Genomic DNA, 27,824 nt, shown 5'->3' with positions numbered 1-27,824 from the left:
TTAGGTGGATGTGTAAGGTGGATATGGAATACTAACAAAAAGATTTTTGGAAGAACAGCTAATTAATTTCTTAAGTAAGATCATACTAACAAAAATGAAAATACTCCCCATTTGCTTCACCAGCTCCAAATAGAATAGGAGGTCCTAAGAGCACCTTTTTCCCAGCAGAGATCAGGAAAATCAAAAAAAAAAAACAAACCAACAAACCAGAACAAAACCAAAACAATCTGTAATGATTTTATATTATTATATTTAAAGCCCTGTTACTTTGGTAACAAACTAACAACCAAATCGTTGTTCAGGGGATTTTTTCAGGCTTTCAGGCAGTATACCTAAGCTTCCTAGGAGACTTCTTGAGCCATGAAATGGGGTATGAAAATGTTTAATCCCTGACTGAACTGTTATCCTTGTGGAAGCACTGTGAGTACATACAATTACACCAGAAAAAACTCATGTTAACCAGCAGTACATCTCATTGTTGAGAAGCAGCTTCTTATATCAATACAGAGCTTTTTTTACTGTTACAGTTGCCTTCATACTAGAAATGCTTTACCAGTATAACATACAAATGATTGTATACCAGTAAAGTGCTCTTAGAAAAGACACTGGTTAGGCCACTGCAGTGTTTTGCAACTCTTTTATCACTTTCCTTCATTTACAACTCTATAAATAACATTTTTTAATTGCCAGCAACTTAACATATATATAAAATGTGGGAGTTGGAGTGGGATTTTTAGAATGGCATTCATTAGTTTTAAGAATAAATAGGCTGTGCTTGTCTTCCTAAATCTCTCAGATACTTCTGAGCCTGTCATGTAGGCCTGTTTCCCTAGCTCCTAAATCATTTTGGTACAATTGAAAAACATATACCTAATCAAAATAAATTGTCTCCAAGTCTCTCAAAATGGGATGGCCAAGATTAAGCTTTTAAGTTCATATTTAAATTCTGACATGAAGTAAAAAGATATTCAAAGTTGTTTAGCTGGTTTAGCCTTCTAAACATTTTGAAACATAATAAATTTACTTTTGGTATTAACAGCATTTTGTCTGAGCACTTACAAAAATTATTATATACCCAAAATCATGGATTTGTTTTTTTCTTCAAATTATAAATTTTGCAAAATATTTTTTGAGTTTTTAGAAAAAAAATTTCAAGCTCTCTTTTGGAAGTCTGAGGGTTAAAATTTTTTACTTCACTTAAAAAGAGATTGACCAACAATCATATTAATCTGTGAAGGTATTTTTTTTTAAAACAAGCAAATATCAGAAAAAAAAAAAAGGGTATACACTGATTGTCTGGCTTCAGGCAGTCACATGAATGGTAGGGAGGAAGATAGTTCTTCCCAGAAAAATAGCATGGCTTTCTGACAGTTCTTGTTATTACTTAAATTAACAATTTTATGAACAAAAGTACAAACTGTATAGATATACCAGACTCTGTAAGGCTCAGGTTAGCATTAAAATAGTATAGACTAGACATCTTCTATACTGTCCTTGTTTTATTGTTTTTTCTCAAGAAGTTCTGTAAATACCAGCAATTCAAACTCATACAAGAATTCTGGTTGCTGTATAGAAGAAAAGCTGGAAGAGGAACTACATTAAGCATGTGTTATTTTGCAGCAAAAATTGTATTTAAAAAGTTATCACAGATGTCATATACTTTTACTCAGATATTGCAGTGTAATATTGTTCTGATGATGGGATCAGCTGCCAAAATAAAGATTTGTAATTAGACAAGTGATTAGACAAAAAAACACATCAAGAAGTGTGGGTCCAAAATTTCCTTGGTCACAATCCACTTTAAAAAGCTCTCTTAGCAGCTGTAGTAAATATAGAAAATCTTCCTTTGATATCACTGAACAAAGCAACCAAACTTCTCTCACTTTCGCATGGTCATGGTGGTGGGCTCTGAAGGAGGGGGATACATAATATTTGGATTCTCAGCTGTAATTGTGAAATTCACTACTTATAAAATCAGAGTAAAAGGAGTCTCATTTTCTTGTAATGAATCAGCTACAAGTAAAATACTCCATCTTTTTAGTTTAAATGAATTTCATGGCACAACTGGACAAATCCATCTGCTGCCAATTGTCTTGGCAACTAATAGCATTGCTGCTGGCAGCTGCCAAAGAAGAGCACATTGCCATACAGCTGTTACAGTTGCTATAAAACAGGCAGCTAGCTTCATCGCTCCTCTCCATTGCTTCTTCCTCCCAAATCCCATGGCCAAAGTACCACCGGCATGTCAGAGGAGAAAGGAAGAGGTCCCATAGAGGGGAGAGACTTCATCCAGAATTCTGGGTATACTGGTGAGCATGCCGCATCTCCCTCTGAGCTTTATCCATCCCTCCTGGCCGCTGTGAAGGCAGAGGAGAACTGTGCTAGTATGCCTGGTAGGCACAGTTTCCCTTCCGATATGCATAATTTCTTCATGTGCTAAAAAGGCTACTGGTAATCATAGGCTATTTCAGACTGCCAACTACAATCTGCTGAATTTAGGTAGTACATCTTCCTCCTTCTAGCAGCTATAAAGGAAACTGGGGGCAGGCTGCCCAGACAGAAGATGAGCTGAGCTGTTCATCTCTCTCTTTAACTTAGGCGTTGCAATTTAGAGACCTAGGCAACTTATGTGAACTTAGCTCATGTTTTTAATGAGGAGTTTGATCAGTACCTTTTGAAGCATGCCGAGATGACCCTTGAAAGCTTCTTCAGGAACAAATCCATAAAATTTTAATTTGCGGTGCAGTCAAGAATAGGAAGATACATACCTAGTCCATCTGCCAACCACTGTCAGGAGAACCAGATTATAATGAACTGTCATAACAGAAAACAATGGTGAAACATCTAGACATTATAAGCACTGACATGAAACTCGTATCATGAGTTTCAAAATACTTGGTGATGTTACCCAGTCTCCCACAACTGCCATAATGGAGTTACGTAGGATCTCAGGTTCTAAATGAGTGCAAAACCACACTTAGTCCTGCTAAAGGTAGAGAAAGACTGAAAAGTAGTTCCCTAAAGTTTTAAAAATAGAAGAGTAAATAAACCTTCTCCGTCACTATCCATCAAGATTTTCTGAAAGAAGTCCTAACCCGCTGATATCAACGGTAGAACTTCCAATTTTTGGTCTTTGCTAAATCACAAAAATATATATGGAAAAAAAAAAAAGCAACATGAAGTCACAGCTGCTTCTTAAATCACTATGTTTACTAAATAGAGGCAAAGATGCCAGACTAAGTTCCCTATATTTTGCTACTCTGTCCTTAGAGGTTTCACAACAAAATAAGCATCAGCAGAAAGGTCACAAAAGACATAAGGAAATACCAGTTTGTTCTCAGACTATACATGTTTTAAAAAGGAGAAATCATTTCTTACTGGTTAGACTGACTTGATGGATTAGAAGAAAATGGAAGTCAATTCAGTGTATTTATGAACTGGCACACTAAACATGTCAGAAATTAACACAACAATATGCAGACCTGATGCTTAATAGAGAATAAATCAATCAAGTGGACGCAGATTATTTTATAATACACACACTCTGAGCAACAAAGGGATGAATGGTGGGTTAAGGAGAGAGTAAGAAACACAAAACCTATTACCTTTTATTACAAACTACTGTAACTAGAGCCAACAACCACTTTGCACATGTAATAGTAGGGACATCAGCACTACATGATCTACAGGCCATAAAGACTCTTAGATAGCATTAAGTGAATTAACTTGATTCTTAGCCAGTATTAACTTTTAGCTAAAAGCAAAAATATTCAGTCAGAGAGAATCCTTGATCTCCTCCTCTGCTAAATATGGGGAGTTCGGGAAGCTGAAGCCAAACTGACAAACGAGCAAGAATCTTCATCTAGCTGCCTTGAGACCGAAAATGCACTTTGAGAAGCAGGGGCAGAGGGAAGGAGCTAAGCTTACTGTCTCTCAAGAAAACATACAGTGCCTTTCAAAATCACTGGAAAAACAGCACATATCTTTGCACCTTGCAGCACAGACAGAGCTTGCTGGTGACCACAGAGACGGTCTTTACTCCCAAGGGATCTTCCCTCCTTCCACCCATACATGAGGTGACTTGTATGGCTATCTTGCTATAATCCAGTGCCTCTTCCCTCACCATGCCATGGACCAATGACCCATGGTCTCTGCCTCGCAGTTTTGCATCTAAGGGAGACTATCAGAGCTACTTAAATTAGTTATCCTGGGAACACACTGCTCAACACACATACACCCAGTTCCAGACAAAACACCAGCGTTGCAACTTATATGTGCACCAGAATTTAAAAAATCTTCAATGTTAGGCCATTCTGCTCTACTTAGGGTTGACAGAGCTTTGTCAGATCCAAAGGTGGGTGATTCTGAAAACATACCAGCTTCCACTTTAAAGTGTTCATTTTAATTTTTTGAGTTACATTGTTTCTAGGATGTCAGTAACTAAGCAGGGTAAAAACTTACATTTATGTTAACCACATAAGGAAGAAGTTACAGTAGACTGTGTGGTTATTTAGATGCTTGAATTTATGTAAGCACTTAAGTTTATGCAGAATCAGGGCTTTGTATTTTAGAACAGGACATAATTCATTCTGTACCTTACATATTCAGTGGGAAAACAGCTGTGAGTGACTGCAGTCTTGGGGTTCTGAATCTAAAGTCCAGAAATTCAAAGTCATACATGGTTTCCACAGCATACATTACTCTCTCCACTGGCACATATGTAGTGATTTGCATTGCTGTTTATATGCTAAGAAATTTATGCCCTGAAGTGTATGTAAAACAGTACCAACTTATGTTTCCCACAGCTGCTGCAAAAGTTCTAAAGTTCTTGGCTTCTCTGCATTGAAATTAACAGACATAACAATACAACAAAGCCTTTTCTTGCACTGAAATTCAATTCTAGATTTTTCTTTTTTTAACCTTACATAACCAAAACACTCATATTGATCTCATGCTAAAATAGCTCTTCATCTCAGTATGTTCTGAAGTAACAGTGGCAGGTCATTTACTGCTGCTCCTGCACAACATCTGTTTTTCATATCTAACATTTTCTCAAACGTGTGCCCTTTTTTCCAATGTTGTGGTCACTTGCCCTTGTGAAAGGTCATATTCATAGCATGTGTGAAGTTTGCCTTTTTGAAATCACCCACTCACAGAAAATAATATCAGAACAAGGCAGTCAGCATACTGTTTTATCCCCTATCCTGTGTCATTCTGCACAACATTTTAGTCAATTAATTTGTACCTGTCCCCTCCTCACCATGAAATAAGTAAAATTCTAAGCAAAGAAGTACTACAAACCTCAATCCAATGGGTAACTTCCTTAAAGTCAGAACTGGCAATAATGGGGACAAAGAATGAAAATACTTTCTGCTACAGTTAAACAGTGATTGAATAATATTTGCAAAGTAAATTATCTTCTCTTGGAAAATAAGCAATTTTCTCAAATAATTAGAAAAAAATCTCGCATAGGGTCTACATCAAAAATGTAAAATTTTAGCCTGAACAGTCACAGTCTATGAAAAACTGCATGCCTCTTAAAAAGGATATTTAAAATGGAAACATTTTGACAATCATAACACTTCAATATTTTCATATGTGTATTTATACAATATACATATATGAAGACTATGGAACACTGTTCTGTTCTGGTGATCCTTATTAAACAAGGAACTTGGTAAGAAGGATTATGTGAAGATGTGCAGAATGGCCCAAGTGCTAGAAAATATATTTCAGAATGAACTGCTGAAGGACAGAAATCTATGCAGATAAACAAAAGTATGGATAATAGGCAATTTCCTCATATCCTTAAGTACTTATGAGAAATATTAAAATTCATTCTGAGAAGGCTCTTCCAATTGTAAGAGAATAGTACAAGAATCAGTGGCTGTTAAGTGAATTTTCAAAAATGCAAGACAGAAACAAGGTACAAATTTTGAGCAGAGAAAGTAATTAAGCATTGAAATAACTCGCAAGAATCACCACCAATTTTTGGTCTCTGTACATTTTAAAATCAAAACCAAGTTTTTGTAAAAGGCAATAAAAAAAATCCTGTGGCCTGTGTCATGCAGAAGACTGCAACTGTGTCTTTTTGATTGGTATACTAGAAATTCCCTTTGTACCAGTGATTTTGGTGAAGGACTGAGAGCACTATCAGAGCTAAAAAATGTGCACCCTGGAGCTCAGTGATCATTGCACCTTAGCCCCCGCTTGGAGGGCTACACTTCTGAAATTTCAAAGAGGAATTTGGAAGTGTGAGAATTCAAAGGTTTACGATGTGTGAACTAATGCAGTTCTATCACACTTCCACTGTAAAGCCAGCCAAAGCCAAACTCTGCATTAATCTGCTGCCATATCTCAAGGCAGCAAAATGGCCAGGTGTTGTTTCAAAAATCTACTAAATCATACAAACCTTATGCTTTAATAGTATTGGCTGCAACCAAAGAAAGAAAGAAGCAATATAAATGTTAATGAGAAGAAGTCTGTTTCACTTTACTTAAAAAACAGACTAATCCCATAATCCTAACAAACAAAAATATTAGGCTCTCCACAATTACAACATAACAATGTCCAGATGGTGTCTGTCTGTGGGGAACAAGAACAACAAGGGGCTTTACAAGCTAAAGTCCAGTGAAAAAATCCAAGTCCCAAGGAAAACTAAGACAGACCTACTAGTGGAGGTGTTGAAAGAGTGACTTGACTGCAATAAGTAGCACCTATTGCTTATAAAGGTACTCAATTTCTTTTTTTAAGAGGAATTCTGAGAACATGGTGAGCAGAGGAGTCAGGTGTATATACTCCAAAATTGTAGAAGGAAGAGCCGTTTGTGTAACATAGCTTGAAGATTTTTCAGTTTTCCTTTCTAAATTTGTGTGGTTTAATTTTTTTAAGAGCTATAAAAATTATAAATCAGCCATTGAGTTCTCAATGATAGCTGCAAGGTATGCATTAACAAAATAGACATACAGAGAGCTAGAGCAAGATTATAAAGAGTTCGTAACTTTTCCCTTGTGAAGCCTCATTGTGGTGCATAGTTGACAGTGCCATTTTAGCAATACTGAAGTAAACTATTGTGCAAATCTATACCCAATTCAGTTCTTTGTAATGCAATACCCCTTTGAGTAAACTCAGCCCAAGATGCTATAATGCAAGCTTAAAATGGGGCTTCGGTAAAATTTCAAAAGGGGTCTTGAAGCCAGATGATTCAAGCTAGAAGGATATTTCCCCAAGCAAAGCTTTTGAAACTTAACTGAAAAAAATGAAGGAAGCGAAGATGCTGATGGGAAAAGAGGAGAAACATGTCTATTCATTACACATCAAAATCTTGGAAAGCACTGCATGCTTGGAAAATGAAATGTACTTGAAGTCAAACCAAATGTGACCTTTTTCCTCATTTAGAATTTGTAGAAAATTTGTAAAGTTTGAACACAATAAGAACTTTGATTTTATGTAACATAAATAGTTGCACTGCAGACAATTTTAAGACTTGACTTTTGTTAACAGGAACACAAACCAGGATATCTTCTATCCAGTGGTCCATACTAAATAACCAGGGGAAGACAGTGTGCTCAAGAATAAAGGAGGGAATTTGTCCAGAGAACAGCCAAGAACACTACATGATTCCTATCAGAAAGGATAAGCTGTTTTATTGACTTGAGCATTTATTCTGCACCAGTACTCAAAAAGGGGAAACAAAATGATCATGGTGACTCTTGGGCCCATTACACTAATGCCAACAAATGCACTAAGTGCACTTCAAGTAATGAAAAAGTTAATCCAGAAATCAGTAGCTAGAAAATTAATTGATAGGAATATAATTAAAGATACACAGCTTTTTGTTTTTTTTTTTTGTTTTTTTTTTTACTATTGATCTGCTCTGATCAGACTGATTTTATCTTTTGATCAAAGTTGGCAAATAAAGATTATGCACAGGTGTAATATATTAAGGCATCTGCAAGGTGTCTGATCTAGTATAAAATTTTGATGCTGAAAAGATACAATACCAGGACATTCTATTTTACGAACTAAAATCTGGCTAGCTGAACAGATTGCAAGCAACAAGTGTCAATTACTGAAACAGGAATATCTGCTGGGACCTCAAAGGAATCAGTTCTCTGCTGGCTCCTATTTAACATTTCATTGATGCTTTGGAAATAAAACAAGAATTTTACATACAACACAAAGTTAATAGCCTAAATTATGCTAAAGATGGGCAATCCTGTCCCTCTCAAACAAAATGTAGTTCAGTATGTCCAACTGCAAAGGTATACTTTTGAGAACAAACAATGCAGGCCATATCTATAAAATATAGTCATGTATTTTGGAAAATAAGGATCATGGAAGGGACTTACAAGTCAGAGTAGATAAGCAAGCAATTGAAAAAGAGCTTCAAGAGCTGAAGCTATAAAAGAAAGGGGGGTATAAGTAATTAGGTCTTTGAAAGTATAACTGGCAGAATAAAGAGTAGGGGAAGATAAATATAAGTAGTATCTCTGTATGTAGTACTGGTAAGAATGATACTGTGACTTCTGCCACATGCATTTTTAAAGGCATGTTGAAAATCTGTAGAGGGTTCAGAAGAGAGCCAGAAAATGAGTTAAAGACTAGATATAATGTCCCACAATTGAGAGAGATCAATCTGTTTAGCTTATAAAAAAGAAAACTGAGAAGTGAGTTGATTAAACTGTGTAAGTTCCCTCACAGGGAGAAAATAGCAGGTACTGAAGAGCTCTTTAATCTAGTGAAGAACGATACAGCAAGAACCTGTGACTAGAAGCCGTGGTCTGATAATTTCAAATTAGGAATGGGGTACATGTTTTTGTCATTGAACATTACTAATGATAGCACAAGTCTCCCATGGGGAGTGATAATTTTCTATGTTTTGAATCATTACTACATTTCTGAAGGATAGGCTTTAGCCTCACAGAAGTAACACTGCAGCAAAACGTAAGTAGTCTGCCTCGCTACGATAAACTTTGGGGTAAAATATAATGATGTGATACAAAGACCACTTCAGACAACTGGGAGGTCCTTAATGACCTTAATGACTCAATGAACATATGACTTCCATCAAGGTTTATAATTGGTCCTGAGAAGTGCACACTGACAAACCTCATTGAAGTTTTTGCTGCTGTCGGGATCAGGCCCTACACTACCTACTCCACCACTGCATACAAGGTTTAGCCTAACATATACCCTGCTGTCCATCCCCAAGTCTCTCTCTGGCCCCATTCTGATTGGAAGGCAACCTATCAAGAGAGGAAGCAGATATTTCATAACCTTTTTGCTAAGTAAACAAGCAAGCAATTACCACAAATCCGTGGCCAAGTTCTATAGAGCCTACCGAGCTGCCAGATGTCAGCGTGACCACTGGTAGCTGCACAATGCAGTGCAAATTGGCATGGATTATTGCAGAATTTCCTAAGAGCTGCCATTCCCTGGACCTTTCATCTGAAACCTAATGATTCCTAAGTCTATTTTGGAGTTAGAGAGAGAGATGCAGCACTCTCAAGCTGTAGGTAGTAAGGATAGGGAACAGGAAAAAAATATGCACACACCAAGTGCTACTTGAGATGGCATAATTCTTCAACAAATCTTCCTTAAGACTGTATGACAAATTAAAGAAGAAAATTCAGCAGTCGTTTAGATGACAAGCCCATGTACCTGCCTTGCAAGTGCTGCTTAGATTATACAATCTCCATTAATGTGAATGCACCTATGGACTGTTACTCGAGTCTTTCTTGGTTTTCTTTTTTATACCACATAGATTTCTTGTTTCATATAATGCCAAAGCAAAGCTTGAAATTGTTATCGAGTTATACATTCTGATCTAATAATTCATAACCCAAATGGCAACTAATGAGTACTTTTATTTTTAGGAGAACAGATGCAGAGTTGCTTTAGAAACAAAACTAAAAATTCAATGTCATGATTTTTGTGATCTGGAACTCATGATATTAGGACATTTGGCATTGGCAATACTGTAAATTATATTTTTTCTAGCCAAAGAGATGCCATCAGTCAAACTAAATTCTATGAAAACTTTTAAAATAGATAGTCTTTAAAAAATTTAGAAGTTTGAGGAATTACATCCATTCTTTTCTCTGCCTATTTTTGTGATTTTACTATTAGATTTTTTTATTTTACAGACTAAGGGAAAGGTTTTCTGTTCACACAGAGATAGATATAATCTTTATTTATTTTTCTGATATTGAAAATGGGGATGTAATGAAGCTTTCCTACAGGTAAGTTTAATTCATTCATGACAGTTATGTATCACCTTGTCTTACAATTTTTTAAATATACCTCCATTTTTTAAAAACTCAATTAAAAGAAAAAACTCTTTAAATTGCCAGAGATAACATTTATCAGCTTCAGGCTGGGATTCACCAAGAAGCCTGAAGCTCAGTTAATATCCATCTTCCTATAATTAATCAGTTTTTTTCTTTTTTAAAAAGGAAGAAAAATATCTACAAAATGGAAAGAATGGATAAGACTTAGAGAATAATTACCCTTGAAGGTTAAAGATTTTCAAATACTAATTAAAGAAATGAATGGAACTGTTAAAAAAAAAAAAAAAAAAGTACTGAATTTTCTTTTCTGATAAATTTCAAGAAAATTGAGAGGTCCACTTTGATTTATATGTGTCCTGGTTTAACCAGGATAGGGTTAAGTTTCCCCAGCAGTGGGGGGGGGAGCTCTAGCCGGGTTATTCAGATACCATGCGGACGTCACATCCTGGCAGGTCACATTTTTTCCTGGCGCGGAGCGCGGTGCACTCGTGGTTTTGTACATCGTGCTTCCCACTGCTGTATTTGGTAGCTATTTTGCTCTGTTAATTGCCATCACTATTACTGTTATTGTTATTGTTGGTGGTGGTTGTGTTGCTATTGCACTGTTGTATTAAACCTTTCCTTATTTCAGTCTTGGGGCTTTGTATTTCACTCCCTTTGTGGGGGAGGGGCAGCGGCCGCGTGGTCTCAGACCCCGGCAGGGGCTAAACCACCACAATATGGTAAAAATGCATTTCAGTGTCCTCCCTTGCTTGCCTCCAGTGAGCTGGTAACTCATTCACTTCCAGAAGTTTTACACTCATTTGATGCTACACACTCGAAATAAACAACAAAGTAAGTTACATTTTTACAGATACTGACATGTGAAAACCTTAGTTGCAAATACACAGATATCAGTCATCTCTCTGTACAACCTGGTGTCTTGCCACATGTCTATTTTTGGCTTCAACATCCCAGAAAGAGACCCAGACCCCAGCAGGGTTCTGCGAGAAGGAGGGGGATCCTACGTCAGGCTCTGCAGTAAAGTACCTGCATTTCACATCCCACTGTGCAGCTGGCAGGGAGAATTCCCACTATAACCAAACCAGATCTTAAGCTAGAAGCAGACTATGTCCTTCTGCTGTTTCACATACAGTACATTTAGGGTTGTTTCCTACCTGCACATAGTATCCCCTGCTTTGCAGCTGTGGCATAACATGTGCACAGGTTTGTTTGCCATTTATCAAGCCCACATTGCTCATTACTCCTCAGGTAACATGTACTTCTGTTCTGGATAGACATTTGCCACATAGGCCTTATCTGCAATTCAAACAACGCAAGACTCATTAGAGATAGGGAATAACACTTTTTCCCCTCTCAATCCCTGCTCCAAAAGTAAAATGTGCTTCAAACTCTGATGATCTATTTAAACCTCCATCATTCAAAAATACATTCTTTTTGTCACTGTAGAAAAATGGACATATCTGTAGGTTCTCCATTAACAAAACTTAGTTCTTCAAGTATCTTCTAAATCAAATTGCCTTTCAGACTTTCTAAGTCCTACTATGACTACAAACAGATATCAAATAATGCCCCATAATTACTAACAGTAATTACCCCAATGATTACTAATTAATAATTTGGGAGTTGTGTTGAAACTTTTGCCCCAAGGCTTTGCCAATTTCTGACAGCAGGAACTAGGAGGTAGGAGATAAATTGCCCTCTGTGTTTACCAGCAGCAGATCCAAACCTCCATGGAAGCAAGCAGGTGCTGGCTGAGACACAGGACATAACTAGATGGATCGGTGGCTTGCATCACGTGGAAAGGCCTCTGTTCTTCTCCACTGTTTTTTTCAGTCCTTGTACTCTAAGGCTCCCTTCTTGCCCCTACTCCTATCACACTAACCATTATGTCTGTAACTTTGGTGATGGGTCACGGCAGTTCTGAAATGCAAATACGTCAGAAATGTTTTCATTACCTAGTTCAGACACTGAAAACAGGCTGAATCAGCTCGGGCTGCACACAGAATCCCAAAATATCCATGCTGCCACAGTACCAACAGCAGTGAAGATACTGGATATGCAACAGCAGTGCTCCAACTGTGCTGTTAAATGCAACATAGATGTACTTTGAGTTTTGCTACCCTGTCAGAATGAATTGTTTTGCTTATTTCTATAAAACATCTAAGCATCTTTTCCCCCCCAGCCCTCCCCAACCCTATCTATGGGATGCTATCATAAATGACTGAAAAAGAGATAGAGCTGCTTCTTTGTAAAGGAAAACCATGTTGCCTCTTATTTATTCATAGTTGCATTCAGTTACTGTGAAATAATGCTAAAACCATCTAGCAACTAGCTAACTGTAAGTACAAACACCCTCCAACAACATCACCATTAGCCCAACATGCTAAATCATGAACACTGAGCAGAGAGAAGCAGTGCATGCATTTGTGAAGAAATTTTCAACTATCTGAAAATCTTGTGCTTTTTTAGTTATTCTTGGATGGCCATATGATTTCAAATCATGTTTTCTTCAGTGGAAGCCTTAAATGTAAATGCTCCTAACCAGCATTTAAGTTTGTGCAGATAAACTAGATGCAAGAAAACTATACAGCTGAACAGTATGTTACAAAAAAAGAACAGAAAGCTAAGCTAGTCAGACAAAGTTTACTCATAAAGATAATTAATTATCATACAAGAAGAAGTCCCAATACAGTAACAGAAACTGCAGTCAGTGGAGTTTTTATGTTAAGCATACCTAAGCAGGTATCTACATAGTAGAATATACAGCTTAGGAAAGCAATAGACAGGTGAACGCACAACTGATCTGCAGGACATCTCCATTCTGAAATGTCACTGCTGTATAGAAAGGAACATCTGAGCCATATTGGATCTTGTCTGATTTAACTGGAAGGATGAAACACTCTTCTCTTTTAGCTCCATTTCTAGGGTCCTTGGGACTTTTGCACAGAACACATTATAACTTTGCTGAACAATGTTGCTTGGTTTTGTATCTCCAAAATAACTTGGTTTTTCTAGTGAAAATCAATTTTAAAAAGAGGAAGCAAATATGATTATATATCTTTTTAAAAAGAGAAAGAAAATTAATGATGTAGATGTGGAGGGAAACTAGCAGTGGCTAAGATTTTCTGATCACATCATCATTGGTGCTGAACAAGGAACATAAAGACTATTAGAGAAATACTAGAATAGCAGCCCTTATTCCCCCTAGGCAACACCGTAAATATATCCCCAGGAATTCAGTGATAAAATAGAAAAAACTGAACATGTTGACAGAGCCAGAGTGAAAAGTGAAATAAAGCATGAAAAAGTGCAACACAAAAGGCTTAAAAGGGCTCAAGGTGTGAAAACACTGAGGAAAGAGTAAGAGTGTGAGGGATGTGTGAATCATCACAAGAGGAAAACAGGAACAGGATTTTCAGTGAGTGAGGCTGAAAGTGATAGAGAGCATAAACGTGAAAGAAAAAAAGGGGGTACGAATGAACATACAAGTGAGCAATAGAGCACGGCAGAGTGATAGGCTGTGATGTAGTAAGAGATGGCAAAAATAGGAAAACCAGATAGAAAAGCGTTTTAATGATGAATATTTTTTTTTATTGGTTGCTTTTACCTTCATCATTTATCAGAAGACTTACATGAACATAGACCAGCAAGCAATGTAAGAAAGAAACAAGAACCATAATAACTACTAAGAATTCTCAATAAACAAGACATTTGGAAATTGCCTTCAATTTTGTCCACCAAGCTGAGGTGGTCAGAATGACAATGCAGTGTGTCCTTTGGAAAACAGCAAACAGGAAGAAAGGGGAACCAATAATTTCAAAAGTGCACCTGAGCATTTAAATGTTTTCTCCCTTATGTGAACTGTTCTTGTCACAGTCTACTGTGAAGCCAAACATATGTATAGTATCACAATAAAAAGTCTTCAGCAAGGAATTATGGGCAGAGAAATTAGAAACTACAGACATTAGGCATAATTATTTTTAAGAGATGGATAAATAAAAGTTCTATCACAAAGCTGTAGTTCCATAACAATATGAAACCAGGAAATATTTCTCCATTCACATAAGGAAACTTAAAAGAAACACAGGTGTTCCAATACTTCTCTGGATAACAAATGGTGCTCAAATTACTTTGCTTATTGTAGTAACAGCCTTGATGGATCTCCTGCACTCTTTCTTTCATATCTAGACTACAGGATGCCTTTTCTTAATCTAGTACTCTTTCCAAAAGTTTCAAGGCAATCTCCACCTACGTAAAATGTCAAGTAGAAGAAAGAGTGAGCTATTTAATTTTGTGTGGTTAATGACAGAGAAACTGCTTGGTTTGTCTTTTTGAGGACAGCCTCAAGTTTATTAAGAGTGTAAGAGTATTAAAGCCAAAATGATGTATGGCTTCCCCGTGAACATTCAAACTCTCAAAAATACTGATTTCATTTAACCTTTCTGCAGTCATACTTATTTTATAAAAGATTCAGTTTGTCATATTCATGTCATAATCTTGAAAAATGATAATAAAAGATTCCTATAGATTCATTCATGTCTTGAAGGTTATTGAAGGTCTAACATGATGAATAAATACCTTATTTGTGCTTATCCAGTCTCAGATTTGGATCTCAATGACTAGATTTCATCAACAGCTTTCTAAAAAATTTTCTACAGGCTATATTATAAATAATAATGAAAGAGAAGATTAAAATAAAATTTTCTTTACCCCAGTTTTAAATGGGAGTGACCTCTTCTTTCAAAGACAACTGGGCAAACAGAAACATGTCTTCATGTTTTACACATACATACTCACACATACTTTTATAAATGCTTTTTGTTCTTCAATTATTTTTCCAGCGATTTGATTTACATACAAACTAGTTTCAGCAATTAGAAATACCGAAAACTCAACTTGCATCCCAAAACTAAAAGAATCCCCTTTTTTCCAGCAACAATAAAAAGAGTTGGTCATCAGAATGCTGCTAGTAATTATGTTGATATTCAATTCAGAATAGTTTCCAAGTCATTCTCCTATACATGGAATGGCTTTGAATTACTGAAAAAAAATCATCTGATGAGCAACAGAAAAAGCATATGAAAAGGGAGGTGAGTCCAAAAGAAACTTGATTCCATCTAATCACTTTCATACATAAATTAAGTTATACTCCAAAGAGACTACCTTCTCTTCTGTTAAAAATCTATACACTCGGACAACATAAATTTAATACCATGAGTGCAAAAACCATGCAAGATAGGCCTTGGTCTAGGCTTTAGGGCCACCTGACTTGAGTAAGCACCAAAACATGGAAACTATGTCAGTGGACAGGTGACCTATATCTTATAAATGCCAGTTGGGATAAACAGGACACAAAGCAATTCCATCTAAGAAAAGCTGTATGCACTATGTGGGAGACCCAGTTAGCCACAGTATGTTCAGTCACTATGACTGAACAGGGTTTAGGCATGCTATGAAGAGAGATCATAGCCACTTATTAACAATCTCACTGTATCTTTTGCAGGACTAGGGCTGTTTGCCTTTGCATTTAGGTCAAATATGAATATAATAACTACACTCCTCTTTAAAATTCCTCTTTCTCAGTCAGTGTGTTACTCCTCACACCCTAACCTTTCCTCTTGTGCAATGCTTCCAAGGGGCTTTTTATGTTTGATAATGATGGACACTAACTCCCCACAAGTAAAATCTAAGTCATTGGGAGCTACAGGTTCTGAGCATCTCTCAAGATGAAGTCTGTATTTTGCAGAATGCTTCCATATCCTTCAGGACAGGAAGTGTATAGTAGGAAGAAAATCAATGTGCCAGGCAAAGAAATAACAGGCGTATGAGAGCTTTTTCAACACACGCTGTGTGTTTCTTTACAAATTGCATTCCCTGGACCACCCACTTTGAAAGAAATCCACTTTCCCACACAAGTGCTTTGAGTAGTTCAGGTTACACAGAGAGACTGTGTCATTGTTTAACTCCAGCTAGCAATTAAGCACCACACAGCCGCTTGCTCACTCCCCCCTTGCCAGTGGGATGGGGGAGAGAACCAGAAAAAAAAAAAAAAGGAAAACTCATGGGTTGGGATAAAGACAGTTTAATAGGACAGAAAAGGAAGGGGGAAAAAAAAAAAATATATATATATACACAAAACAAGTGATGCACAATGCCAATTGCTCGCCACCCGCTGACAGATGCCCAGCCAATCCCTGAGACCCCTGGCCAACTCTCCCCATTTATATACTGGGCATGACATCACATGGTATGGAATAGCCCTTCAGCTCATTTAGGTCAGCTGTCCTTGTTGTGTTCCCTCCCAGCTTCCTCTGCAATCCCAGCTTCCACTGGCAGCAGTATGAGAAAAGTCCTTAACTTAGTTTAAACGCTGCTTAGCAGCAACTAAAACATCAGTGTATTATCAGCATGACTGTCATTCTAAATCCAAAACACAGCACTATACCAGCTACTAGAAAGAAAATTAACTTCATTCCAGCTGAAACCAGGACAGACTGACACTCAAAAGAAGACTTACAAGCAGCATTCCCAAAGCTTAACAGCGTTCTGTTTTCTTCATCAACACTTCTTTCCCTTTGCCTAAGAAGATTGTGTGTGTGTTGTGTGACTAATTAGTCCACAACACTCCATTATAATAACAACATTACCTAGCCTATATGTTTTTCATCAGTAGATCAAAAAATACTTAGTAAAGAAGGCAAATGTCATTACCTCATCAAGTAATACCCATTAAATAATCAGCTCTGCTGCTGCTTTAATCCTTAAAAACGGTGTTTTAAAACCATAAAGAAGCCAAAACATAATCTCCAAATAATACATCTTCTCCAGCAAAAGAGATTATTTCCTGTTCAGTGGAACCCAAGAGGGTTCCATGAAGCAAAAAGGGAACATATTTGCAAAGATACCACACAGGATTAGAAGGGACCTTTACAGGTAATGAGCTAAGGCCTAGTTGTCCCATGCTGATATATCATGTAAACCCTTTCTTAAAAGCTCAAATTTTGCCTTAGAACTAGTGAGAGCTTTTTGCCTTTCATTAATCCCACTGAGGGGCTGTGCCAGAAGTGTACTGATTTGATGAACAGATATTTTCCTCCCATTTCCATCCTAAATGTATTGTTGATCTGACAAAAGCCATTTGTCTTGGTATTAACAGTATCTGTTAATCTGAAAAGCTCTGCCCTGCCTTGTGTATTTAGAAAGCTCTCAATTTGGTAAAGGAATGGAAAAATACAGAATCACAGAATCACAGAATCATCTAGGTTGGAAGGGACCTTGAAGATCATCTAGTCCAACCGTTAACCTAACATTGACAGTTTCCAACTACACCGTATCCCTAAGCGCCATGTCGACCCGACTCTTAAACACCTCCAGGGATGGGGACTCCACCACCTCTGTGGGCAGCCCATTCCAACGCCTAACAACCCGTTCTGTAAAGAAATGCTTCCTAACATCAAGTCTAAACCTTCCCTGGTGCAACTTGAGGCCATTACCTCTTGTCTTATCGCTCATTACTTGGTTAGAGAGGCTCATCCCCAGCTCTCTGCAACCTCCTTTCAGGTAGCTGTAGAGGGCGATGAGGTCTCCCCTCAGCCTCCTCTTCTCCAAACTAAACAACCTCAGTTCCCTCAGCCGCTCCTCGTATGACGATGTGCTCCAGACCCTTCACCAGCTTCGTTGCCCTTCTCTGGACACGCTCGAATAATTCAATGTCCTTTTTGGAGTGAGGGGCCCAAAACTGAACACAGTAATCAAGGTGCGACCTCACCAGTGCCAAGTACAGGGGCAAGATCACTTCCCTGTCCCTCCTGGCCACAATATTTCTGATGCAAGCCAGGATGCCATTGGCCTTCTTGGCCACCTGGGCACACTGCTGGCTCATGTTCATCCAGCTATCAATCAACACCCCCAGGTCCCTCTCTGACTGGCAGCTCTCCAGCCACTCCTCCCCAAGCCTGTAGCGCTGCTGGGGGTTGTTGTGGCCAAAGTGCAGCACGCGGCATTTGGCCTTATTGAAGCTCATACAGTTGGCCTGAGCCCATCACTCCAGCCTGTCCAGATCTCTCTGCAGAGCCTCCCTACCCTCGAGCAGATCAACACTCCCACCCAACTTGGTGTTGTCTGCAAACTTACTGAGGGTGCACTCGATCCCCTTGTCTAGATCATCAATAAAGATGTTAAACAGGAGTGGCCCCAAAACCGAGCCCTGGGGGACACCACTTGTGACCGGCCACCAACTGGATTTAACTCCATTCACCACAACTCTTTGGGTCCGGCCATCCAGCCAGTTTTTTACCCAGCAAAGCGTGTGATCATCCAAGCCTCGAGCAGCCAGTTTTGCCAGGAGAATGCTGTGGGAAACGGTGTCAAAGGCCTTACTGAAGTCAAGGTAAACAACATCCACAGCCTTTCCCTCATCCAATAAGCAGGTCACCCTGTCATAGAAGGAGATCAGGTTTGTCAAGCAATACAAATTAATATTAAAAGTCCAAAATCTAGTTCCAGAGCAGTGACAATCATATAAGAGTCCACTATAGTGTATTAAGATTATTCTTTCCCAAGGTGCCTTAAGTTTACACTTACAAACACCGAACTTAATTTGCCATTGTATTGTCCTGCTTAAAAAAAATCTCATGGTAGAGATTCCACAACTCCTGTTTGCAATCTATCAGGACACTTCACACTCCTGTTTAGAGCTGCTTTTCCTCCTGTCAAACTCTACGTAAATCTCCCATTGCTGCAATTTAAGGCTGTAACTTGTTATGTTCGGATCAAATCCACTTCTGTATGCAATGAAAAGTCTAGTCGGCTTGCAGCACTGAATACAAATGTGCAGTCCTCATCTTCCTGAGAATTTCACTATTTATCAACCTTCTTCTCTTTAAACAGCCAGGGAAGAGGTTTGACCTTCTACCATATGCTTTAGAACAGTACTAAGATACACTTCTTTCTCAACAAATATCTTCAGAAATAATACTTCAAATGTCTCTCATTACTGCATTTGTGAAGTTCTGATATTTTTTACCTATCTTAAGAAGCAAAGACCTCCTCATATACTTTTTTCTCCTGTATCCTTGGCTGACATCTCCATCATCTTGCTAACAACATTCTGCTGTTTTATTTGGAGACAAATAATCAATAGTATTAAGCAAGAATGTGGTTTTGCCTGCATTCTGGATTCTCACAGCCATTATCTCATGTTCGTGTTCAACCAGCCATCTTGAAATAATGACAAAGTTGACTCTTCCAGTTCAGTCTCTTAACTTTTCTTCCTTTTCTTCAGTTTCAGCATCCAGAATTGTACCTGTCTTTTTATATATGCATAGCAAACAACTACCCCAAACTTAAGTGTTCTAATTGATTATTCTAGTTGATTATTTTGTGATACACTGGAACTGTTGATTAGAGTACACAGGCAGAATACAACTTTCTTATTAAGTTTCAGTCACCATCTTTCAGTTATTTTATTCTTCATATTACTTTTAACCACATAACCCCAGTCTTACTGGGGATTTGATGAGGTAAAGCCTCTGGTCTTGAGCTAGTGATATTAAAAAGCTTGTGGAAGGTCTAGAGAGACTTAGATTAGCCTTAAATAACTCTTGCATCATCCACCATCACCAAAAATGCCTCACGTACAGGATCACTTTCCTCCTTCTCTTCAATATATTGTCCATTCAATGTTGTATTTGGTTTTGAGAGGACCAAATAAGCAGGTTTTCCATATTCCTTGCAACAGCAAATTCTTTCTTAACAATTCTTAATGATTTTCTTCATTTTACAACACTGATTCAGTTAAATTCACAAACACTTGATGACTATCAAATATTGATTATCCATTTGCAAGTTCGACTGGTAGCTATCATGTTTAGAATTAATTTCAGATACAAAAATTCCCTGTAATTTCAAAAGATTAAATCCTAAAAGAATAATTTGGAATGGATAATAATATACATGTCTCCATGACACTGAATCCTTTCACACATATGTGATGTTCAAATACAACAATAAAGTTAATGTGAGGCATGGTGAAGCATGTAATCATTTGCAGTAATATTGCAAACGATGCTCTCATAATGGAACTCAGTGTCTTCCTGACTCCTCAGGATGACACCCTCTCTTTTCCATATGAATCCACTTTTTTACTACATCCCACTACTTGCAATGCATGCACACCTTTTCCTTTGTCTTCTCTCCCTGCATGGATTATTACGAAAAAAACAGCTCTTAGTACTCTGTTCAGCTTCCTACAAAGAAATTGCTTATGACAAGTGACAATAACACCTGAGCACAGTTCTTTCCTCACTCTCATTCATTAGCTCCTCCATCTCTTAGTTAAACCCTCAAGTCCTCAGTTTTCACCACTCCATTCGAACATCTCTTCTGTGAGACCCACTAAAAACACAGCTCCCAACCTCCACCATTCTTTTTGCAATTCCTGCTGTCACTCGCTGAGTATCTGGTTCTTCCAAGCAGCACCTAAAATTACCACAGATAATCTTTCCACCAGTAGAAGCTTTGTATTTTCTGTCTGCCTCTAAGCAAACTCTCTATTCCACCACAGTTCCTAAATCAAGTACGTTGTTTTTGTGCAACCAAACTGTCACTACCACAAAAACATCCCCTGTTCAGAAATGGCTCAGATATTTCCATTACTTCTGTGCAGACAAACTATGACAAAAGTGCCAGAACCTTAGTGGAATATTTCTAAGCAATATCCAAATAATGTATCTTCCTACTCCTTGTAATTTACTGCTGGATATGTAAGGTAAATGATCATTTAGTTACTATGTAACAGTCTGTTTAAATATGCAAATATTTTCCCAAACAATTTGTTTCCAAGGGCAATACCTTACCCTTAAAAAAAAATAAGGAAAATGACATGTCTCATCCTCCTCTGTACATCAGATATGTTCATTGATTGCAGTCCAGTATACTGTAAATATTTTTTCCCCCAAAAAATACCATTTTGCTTTGCTTCAGGTTGACAATAGTATTCTAGATCTGGCTCCCCTGAGTCAACCTGCAAAATAAATTATCATGCTAATTAAAAGAAAAACAGTAGTACTTGTAGATTTTTTGGGGAGGGGGTTTTGCCCTTTCTTTAGTGGTAGCAATTGCATTGGGTAATAGCAATTTTTTCTAAGCTAATGTAATTTTGTCTTGATTTACTGGCCTATTGTGTTTTTAGTCCCCCACATGGAAAAGTGGCTATTGACAGCAAAAAAGTTCTTTTTAAAAGGCCCTTTTTAAGAAAGCTCAGAAAGGTGACTAGAAAACTTAGAGGCCTGCTCCAGTTACAAAGCTCATCCCAAGTCAGCTGTGTAGGTAGAGGCTTTTTTGGAAGCTAAAAAAAATGTGGTTATACAAGAGTCTTCTGGGCAAGAAGGAATAAATCAGTCCCCACAGTACAACAAAGTATCAGGCTGGGGACTTACCTTTTCTGCAGAGGTTTTAAAAAGTAATGACTGATTCTGAGTTAAAGTTCTTAGTGCTCAGCCTGAGCCTCTTCAAATTCAAAGGGGCCTGTTTTTTAAACAGGAGAAACACTGACTCAATAACAGGCATCCAAAGCCAGTAAAGTGAGCATGGTAGCATCCACAATTACGAACTGCTTAAAATTTTACTTAAGTGCTTTCACAGCATGTGCTGTACAAATTAATCAGCTACATCACTGTTCAACCAACAAATCTACTATAATAAATGAGGTCTATCTGACACATAGAGAAGACTAACGATTTTGCTTTTGAGTTCATTGTGTTGCTTTGTCTTAGTCTGATCTGTTCTTCTCTGACTTACAAAACTGTAACCTGTTGCTCCTAATGGAGAGCTTCCACTTTTAAAACTACTTAGAAGCTGATAAAACAACCACCCAAATAGGTGGGGTATGCAGATTGCACATTAACACCTATACAGACAGTATTTCACCGTCTTATTGCAGCTAACAGGTGACATCACCTCAGAAAATAATTTTGTTATGTTTAGAGCTTCTCTGTAAGATAAGTTTGTGCCAGTCTAAGATGATACGCCATTTGAAACAGCTATTGCTATGTCAGCTAGCATAATATCTCACATGACTGCTTTTATTGGTACATATGTAATTTTGGAAGCTGTTTTAACTGAGCTGGCAAAAGCCATTCCTACACTGCAATAATGCTATCAATGACAATGACACAGACCAGTATAATTGTTCTGGTGTAATTTATGAAGTTTTCTATATGGATTTTTTCTTGTCATCCCGATTCAGTGTGCTTCACATCTGTATTGCACCACAAATCTAACCGTACTTCTGAGGTACAAATAAATACATACATACAAAGAGGAGCTGGTGACAGGGAGGATATGACATTTTTGAAGGGAACAGGTAGTGAGTCACATACCAAAACAACAATTCCCACAGTTTTCAACATCTTGATTTAACCCATCTTCCTCATGAATACAATAAAAAGCATGAGTCCTGAACTATCTTTGTTCAAGGAATAATTTCCTTCTCTCCATCTCCTGACAGTGGTCTTCATTTAAAGCCTGCAATGATGAAACTCACTGAGATTGATGAAGGAAGTAAAAGCAGAGAAACCACTGAAATGCATCTTCAGAAGCAGATTATTAAATGTCCTGCAGACATCGGTACAAGTGAAAGCCGCCAGAGTTTAGTGAAAAAAGAGAAGCAGAAAATTAAACTTCTCATTGGTCCTGATGATGATTAATAACTTCTCTCTGATGAGCTGAAACTGCTTAATCTTTGCTATTAATATCAAATCACTGAGGTGCTAGTATGGTAGCTGAAGAGAAAGGGGGCATATGAGAATGTTTAAAATTGGGGAGATGAAAAAAAGACAAAAATAACTGAGGTACATTTTGGTCTTAAATCTCCTAAAGCAAGAAACTCAGAAGGAAGCTGAGAGTCACCATCAGCAGCTCTGAAGTCAGGTTACTATGAGGCAGCTCTTGGGCAAACAAGGTTGTACAATTTAAAGGAGATAAATAGCACATTTCAATCGTTTGGTTAAAAGCATTTGCATTCTGCAGGAAGACTACTTAATTCAAGTACTCCATTTGAGCGTACGTGAACAAGCAACTAATACCTTCACCCAACTCAAATATGTTAGATAATTGTTATTTTCAGATTTACTTACCTCTGTGTGTATTGGCAAAGCTTTAAAGAGAGTTAGAGATCCTTGGAAACCAATAATTACATGTAGCTGTGCAGGCAGATTTTTATACTTGGTTCCTATAAGAATATTCTACAAAATGTAACCTCTCTTGAGATTTTTACCTTAAACTCTTGGGTTTGTAATGCCCTGAAGGAAGAGGTGAAATAGCTAAATCCATTATAGTTAATACTTCTAGAAAACATTCTGTATTACATTTTCAGACCAAAAGAAACCTCTGTTAAAGTCAGTGCAGATCATTTGAGATATGCATTATAATAGTTTGATTAGTAGAGAATAAAAATCAGACTTTTATAGCACCCATTCATCTGAAAACATTATTTCTGCTAAAGTTAACAAGTAAAATCACAGAGTGAGGTTAAATTAAATCCAATGACAAGCAGGAAATCTACTGATTGTGAAATTTGTGGTATTAGTTCAATATTATTCTAGAATACTGAACGTTTAATGCTATGAAAAAATGGAAGAGAAATCTTCCATTTCTTAATGCTGTAAAGGTAACTTGTAAACACTGTACCATGATTTGATGTTTTATTTGGAGAATCGAGATTACAAGATTGATAAAATACAAGTTTATAAGCATTGATGTAATGAATAATTGGTTGCCAAATTAGTGCTTAAATCAATCTTGTTTCTTAAATTTAATCAACATTCTTAACTTGCAGGTGAAACGGTGTTTGATTTGATCCTTTCTGAAGGGTTATTTTTCACAGCTGAAAAGGTACAGTAACCTGGAGCCCAAAACAAATAATCTGATTGGGAAATTAGTTTTTCTGGCCTGGGATGGCAACTGATCATTCTGATAACTAGTTTCTATTAGCTATGGTAAGGTTAGTAATTATCCTATAAATTTATCTATTTTTTTAAGCAGCTTTATGTTTTGGTAACTGCAGCACTCTCATCTATGGTTCTCGAGGTGATATTTCTTGAAGTGCACTTTACATACTGCAGTACCTCATAGTCACGATCACTTATTTTACACGAAACTGAAACTGTTAAAATGAGCCTTTTTTTTTTTTTTCCTCATCTACTTCTCATATTTCACTTCCTACCTTGAAGCCAGAAAAATGTGGACAAGGACTAAAGCATGTATTTTTGAACAAGGTGGAATAATTTATTCAGAGATGTGCTAGAATCCTCCATCAGCTTTAAAATCAAGTTCAGAAAACTGGCTAGAAGAAAAGCTTTGGTGTATCTAGAAGACATGGGTCAGATGCAGGAATTACCAGCCACCATTATTCTATCAACTCTACAGTATAATACAGTCTGAACTGTGTAAGATATGTGAGACATTGATTGTTAATACTCCCTCTGATAGTAAAAATCTACAAATCTTCACAAGCCAACAAAACATCATTAACTGTTCCGTGTGATTTTTGGGAGAATCTATGAATTTGTCTGCCAGTTCTATTCTGAAACACAAATTAAACAAAATATTTCTGCAACTACTCTAGAAGAGATGTACTAATGTAAAGAAGGGAAGATGAATGATAAAATATGAAAAATAGGAAGGAAGAAAATTGTGGGGAGGACCACAACTACTTTTGGATATTATTTTATTTTTACGCTGTTTAATCACATAATAAACAGATAGCTGTTTCATGTTTTTTATTCCAGCATTTCTTCAAGCCCTTTCCAGCATATAAGAATATTTCTATCTTATTAGCTATGGTTTTATTTCAGCTCCAGAAATAATACTCTATATATTACATGAATGCTATGCAACATTGTTTGATATTAAACTACCATTAAAATACCATGACAACCTCAATCCTATGTCTAGAGAGCCAAACGAAGATGCTATTGTAGCACCAACAGCCGTATATGCAGTGGTTTTAATCTACTTAAGAAGAACAATAATCACCTTAAAGATGTAGAGGCCCAGGCTTCACTACCTAGAAAGGAGTGTACAAGCTGATCAGGCTGCTTCTGCTTCTCACAGAGGCCCATCTCTAGCCCTAACAGTACCTGTCCTTGCTCAATTACAGGCAACACAAGCAGGTCTGACTGTACTATAATAACACTTTCAGTTTATTTTGTAAATACACATTTTGGCTTTTTCAAATCAGGGCCATAATGTGTTAAATCCAATCTTGTAAGCTACTCCAGGTGTCTGAAAGTATACATCGGTGATTTCATTGGGCATCTACAGAAGTTCAGGAATCAGTATGCAGAGCAGATCATGCTCATGCATCTCTTCTTTAGAATAGGTATAGACCTTTTATTACAAGCTCACTGGAAACATATCTCATTCTGAAACACTTATGTAAAGTATTTTAACTAGGCCCATAAGTTGCTATCTTTAATATATATATAATTTTTAAAGTAAATGTATGAAACAGAAGCACATTCTGTTATGGATTGTGAATTTAACTTAGGAAAATGTGATGAATCCAACATTTTTTGTAATTTGAACTTCACTGCTTTCAGTTCTCCCCCCTAATTACTGATCTCTGCAAACTCTGACATTTAGCAATTTAAAAGCTAAACAGAATTATAAAGAAAAAAAAAAAAAAAAAAAGGAGGTTTAAAACCTTGATGTTTCCATCCTGGACTTTGACTCATGTTTCACAGAACTATGGAGAAGAACAGTCATGCTACAGGATAGAAAAAAAAATGATTAACGCAGGATAGCTCAAATGGCGTGAGCACTGTTAAACTGGAAGAGAATCTCAGGCTGAAAATATACCGTTCTCCAGGTCATCAACTTTTTCTCCTATTGTTGGTATCTACAAAGTTGAGTGAACCAATATGACTGCTGTCAGCCCATATTTTTGAAGTTAGCTGTGCATTTCACTCAATTCTCCAAGGATATCTAGATACATTTTTTAAAAAAATCCCTTATATTCAAGTCTCAAAAGGACTGCAGAAGACAAAGCAACACAAGAGAGGTAAAACTTCAAGAGAGGGAAATAGCTACTCAACTGAACAAATCAATGGTTCTCATGACAGAAAAATGTTTGAAAAGGGTGAAGAAGGAGTAAAGAGATGTGTTGAAGACACTGGTATTCTTAAGCTAAGCATACCTAAAACACGTCCATCTAATATCAGGATATTAGTCTTTACACTCAGCTGCTTTTCCTAAACCATGCCAGAGCACTGTCTGTAGAATGTAAGAATGACCATACATGATGTGTGAAGTACTTCTTCAAATTTATTTTTAATTTGACTCTTTCTCTTTCTGGTATTATACACATTTAAATAAATATTCAAAATAGAAGTTTCAAAAGTACTGGAAGACATTACAGATGCAATTTGCTGTCTAAAAGAAAGATTCCAATTTCAAACTTTTCCCTTATCTGAAAAAAACCCACAAATTTTAAACACAAAAACTCCACAAAAATCAAATCTTGTAAGTTAATTGTTCTGCATTAACTGAAACATTCACGAGAATCAAAATACTGAAATGAATTTTAAATCATTTATATTTTAGTTATTTTTTCTCATCCTGTAACTATACATTTGTTGACCTCCTTACCTGTTGGCCCCCAAAGCTCATTAGTTAATTTCAGATTACTTTGTTCGAGGGAAGGAAGACAGAGGTAATAAAGTTTCTACAATTGTGAGGAACACAGAGAGATAAGAGGTGCTACCATTTATACCATTGAGAAATACACTGCAGCATAAGCTCCAGATTTATTTAGATCCCGGGAGACATATATGGGAGCTAGATTTTATAAATGCCCTAACTGTAGGAAAAGAAGCTTCAACATCAATCAGCTGCATGACATCAACCACAGCAAGTCAGGCTCCATTAGTTCCAGCACTGAAAGAAGGTCTGCTGTACTTATAAAATGAACATTTTGTTTCAAACAGCTAAGCACTACTTCTTAGGGGTTTAGGTTTTTTTTTAAAAAACCAAGACATTTAAGCTCATCTTGCTTTCTTTTTTTTCTGCAGCAAAACATATTTTTACTATGAAGTTACTAAGTACCTATCTTTAAAACAGAGGAAGAGGAATAATCAGGAAATAGTTCTCCTACTGCTAGCCTTCTTGTGGTGGTTTAGTCCCTGCCGGGGTCAGAGACCACGTGGCTGCTGCCCCTCCCCCACAAAGGGGGTGAAATACAAAGCCCCGGGGCTGAGATAAGGAGAGGTTTAATACAACAGTGCAACAGCAACAAAACAAACAACAACAATAACAATAACAGTAACAGAAATAGCAATGAACAGAGCAAGACATCAAACGATACAGCGGTAAGAGCAAGGAAAACTCGCATAACACGCGCGCTCACCGATTCTCCCGCTCCGCGCTATGGCGCCAGGATGTGACGTCAGCATGATATATGAACAACCCGGACAGAGCTTCCCCCCCACTGCGGGGGAAACTTAACCCTATCCTGGCTAAACCAGGACA

The 27,824-nt window shown here is 37.3% G+C and overlaps 1 protein-coding gene across 5 annotated transcripts in view; it reads right to left on the bottom strand.

Moving 5' to 3' along the window:
* The window catches only part of LARGE1 (LARGE xylosyl- and glucuronyltransferase 1), a 354,353-nt gene that overhangs the window by 230,446 nt on the left and 96,083 nt on the right, over positions 1-27,824 (bottom strand). The window contains exon 2 of one of the 5 annotated variants that reach the window (XM_074871307.1): positions 11,450-11,591. The exons of the other annotated variants lie outside the window; for them this stretch is intronic. Coding sequence (XP_074727408.1) covers positions 11,450-11,582 — 133 coding nt within the window. The 5' untranslated portion in view covers positions 11,583-11,591. The remainder of the gene's footprint in view (positions 1-11,449; positions 11,592-27,824) is intronic. 5 annotated transcript variants of the gene reach the window in all.

The sequence above is a fragment of the Strix uralensis genome, chromosome 5 (genome assembly GCF_047716275.1).
Source record: "Strix uralensis isolate ZFMK-TIS-50842 chromosome 5, bStrUra1, whole genome shotgun sequence".
NCBI classification, from domain to species: Eukaryota; Metazoa; Chordata; class Aves; order Strigiformes; family Strigidae; genus Strix; species Strix uralensis.
The sequence above is the reverse complement of the archived record's forward strand: the minus strand, read 5'-3'. Positions and strand labels throughout refer to the sequence as shown.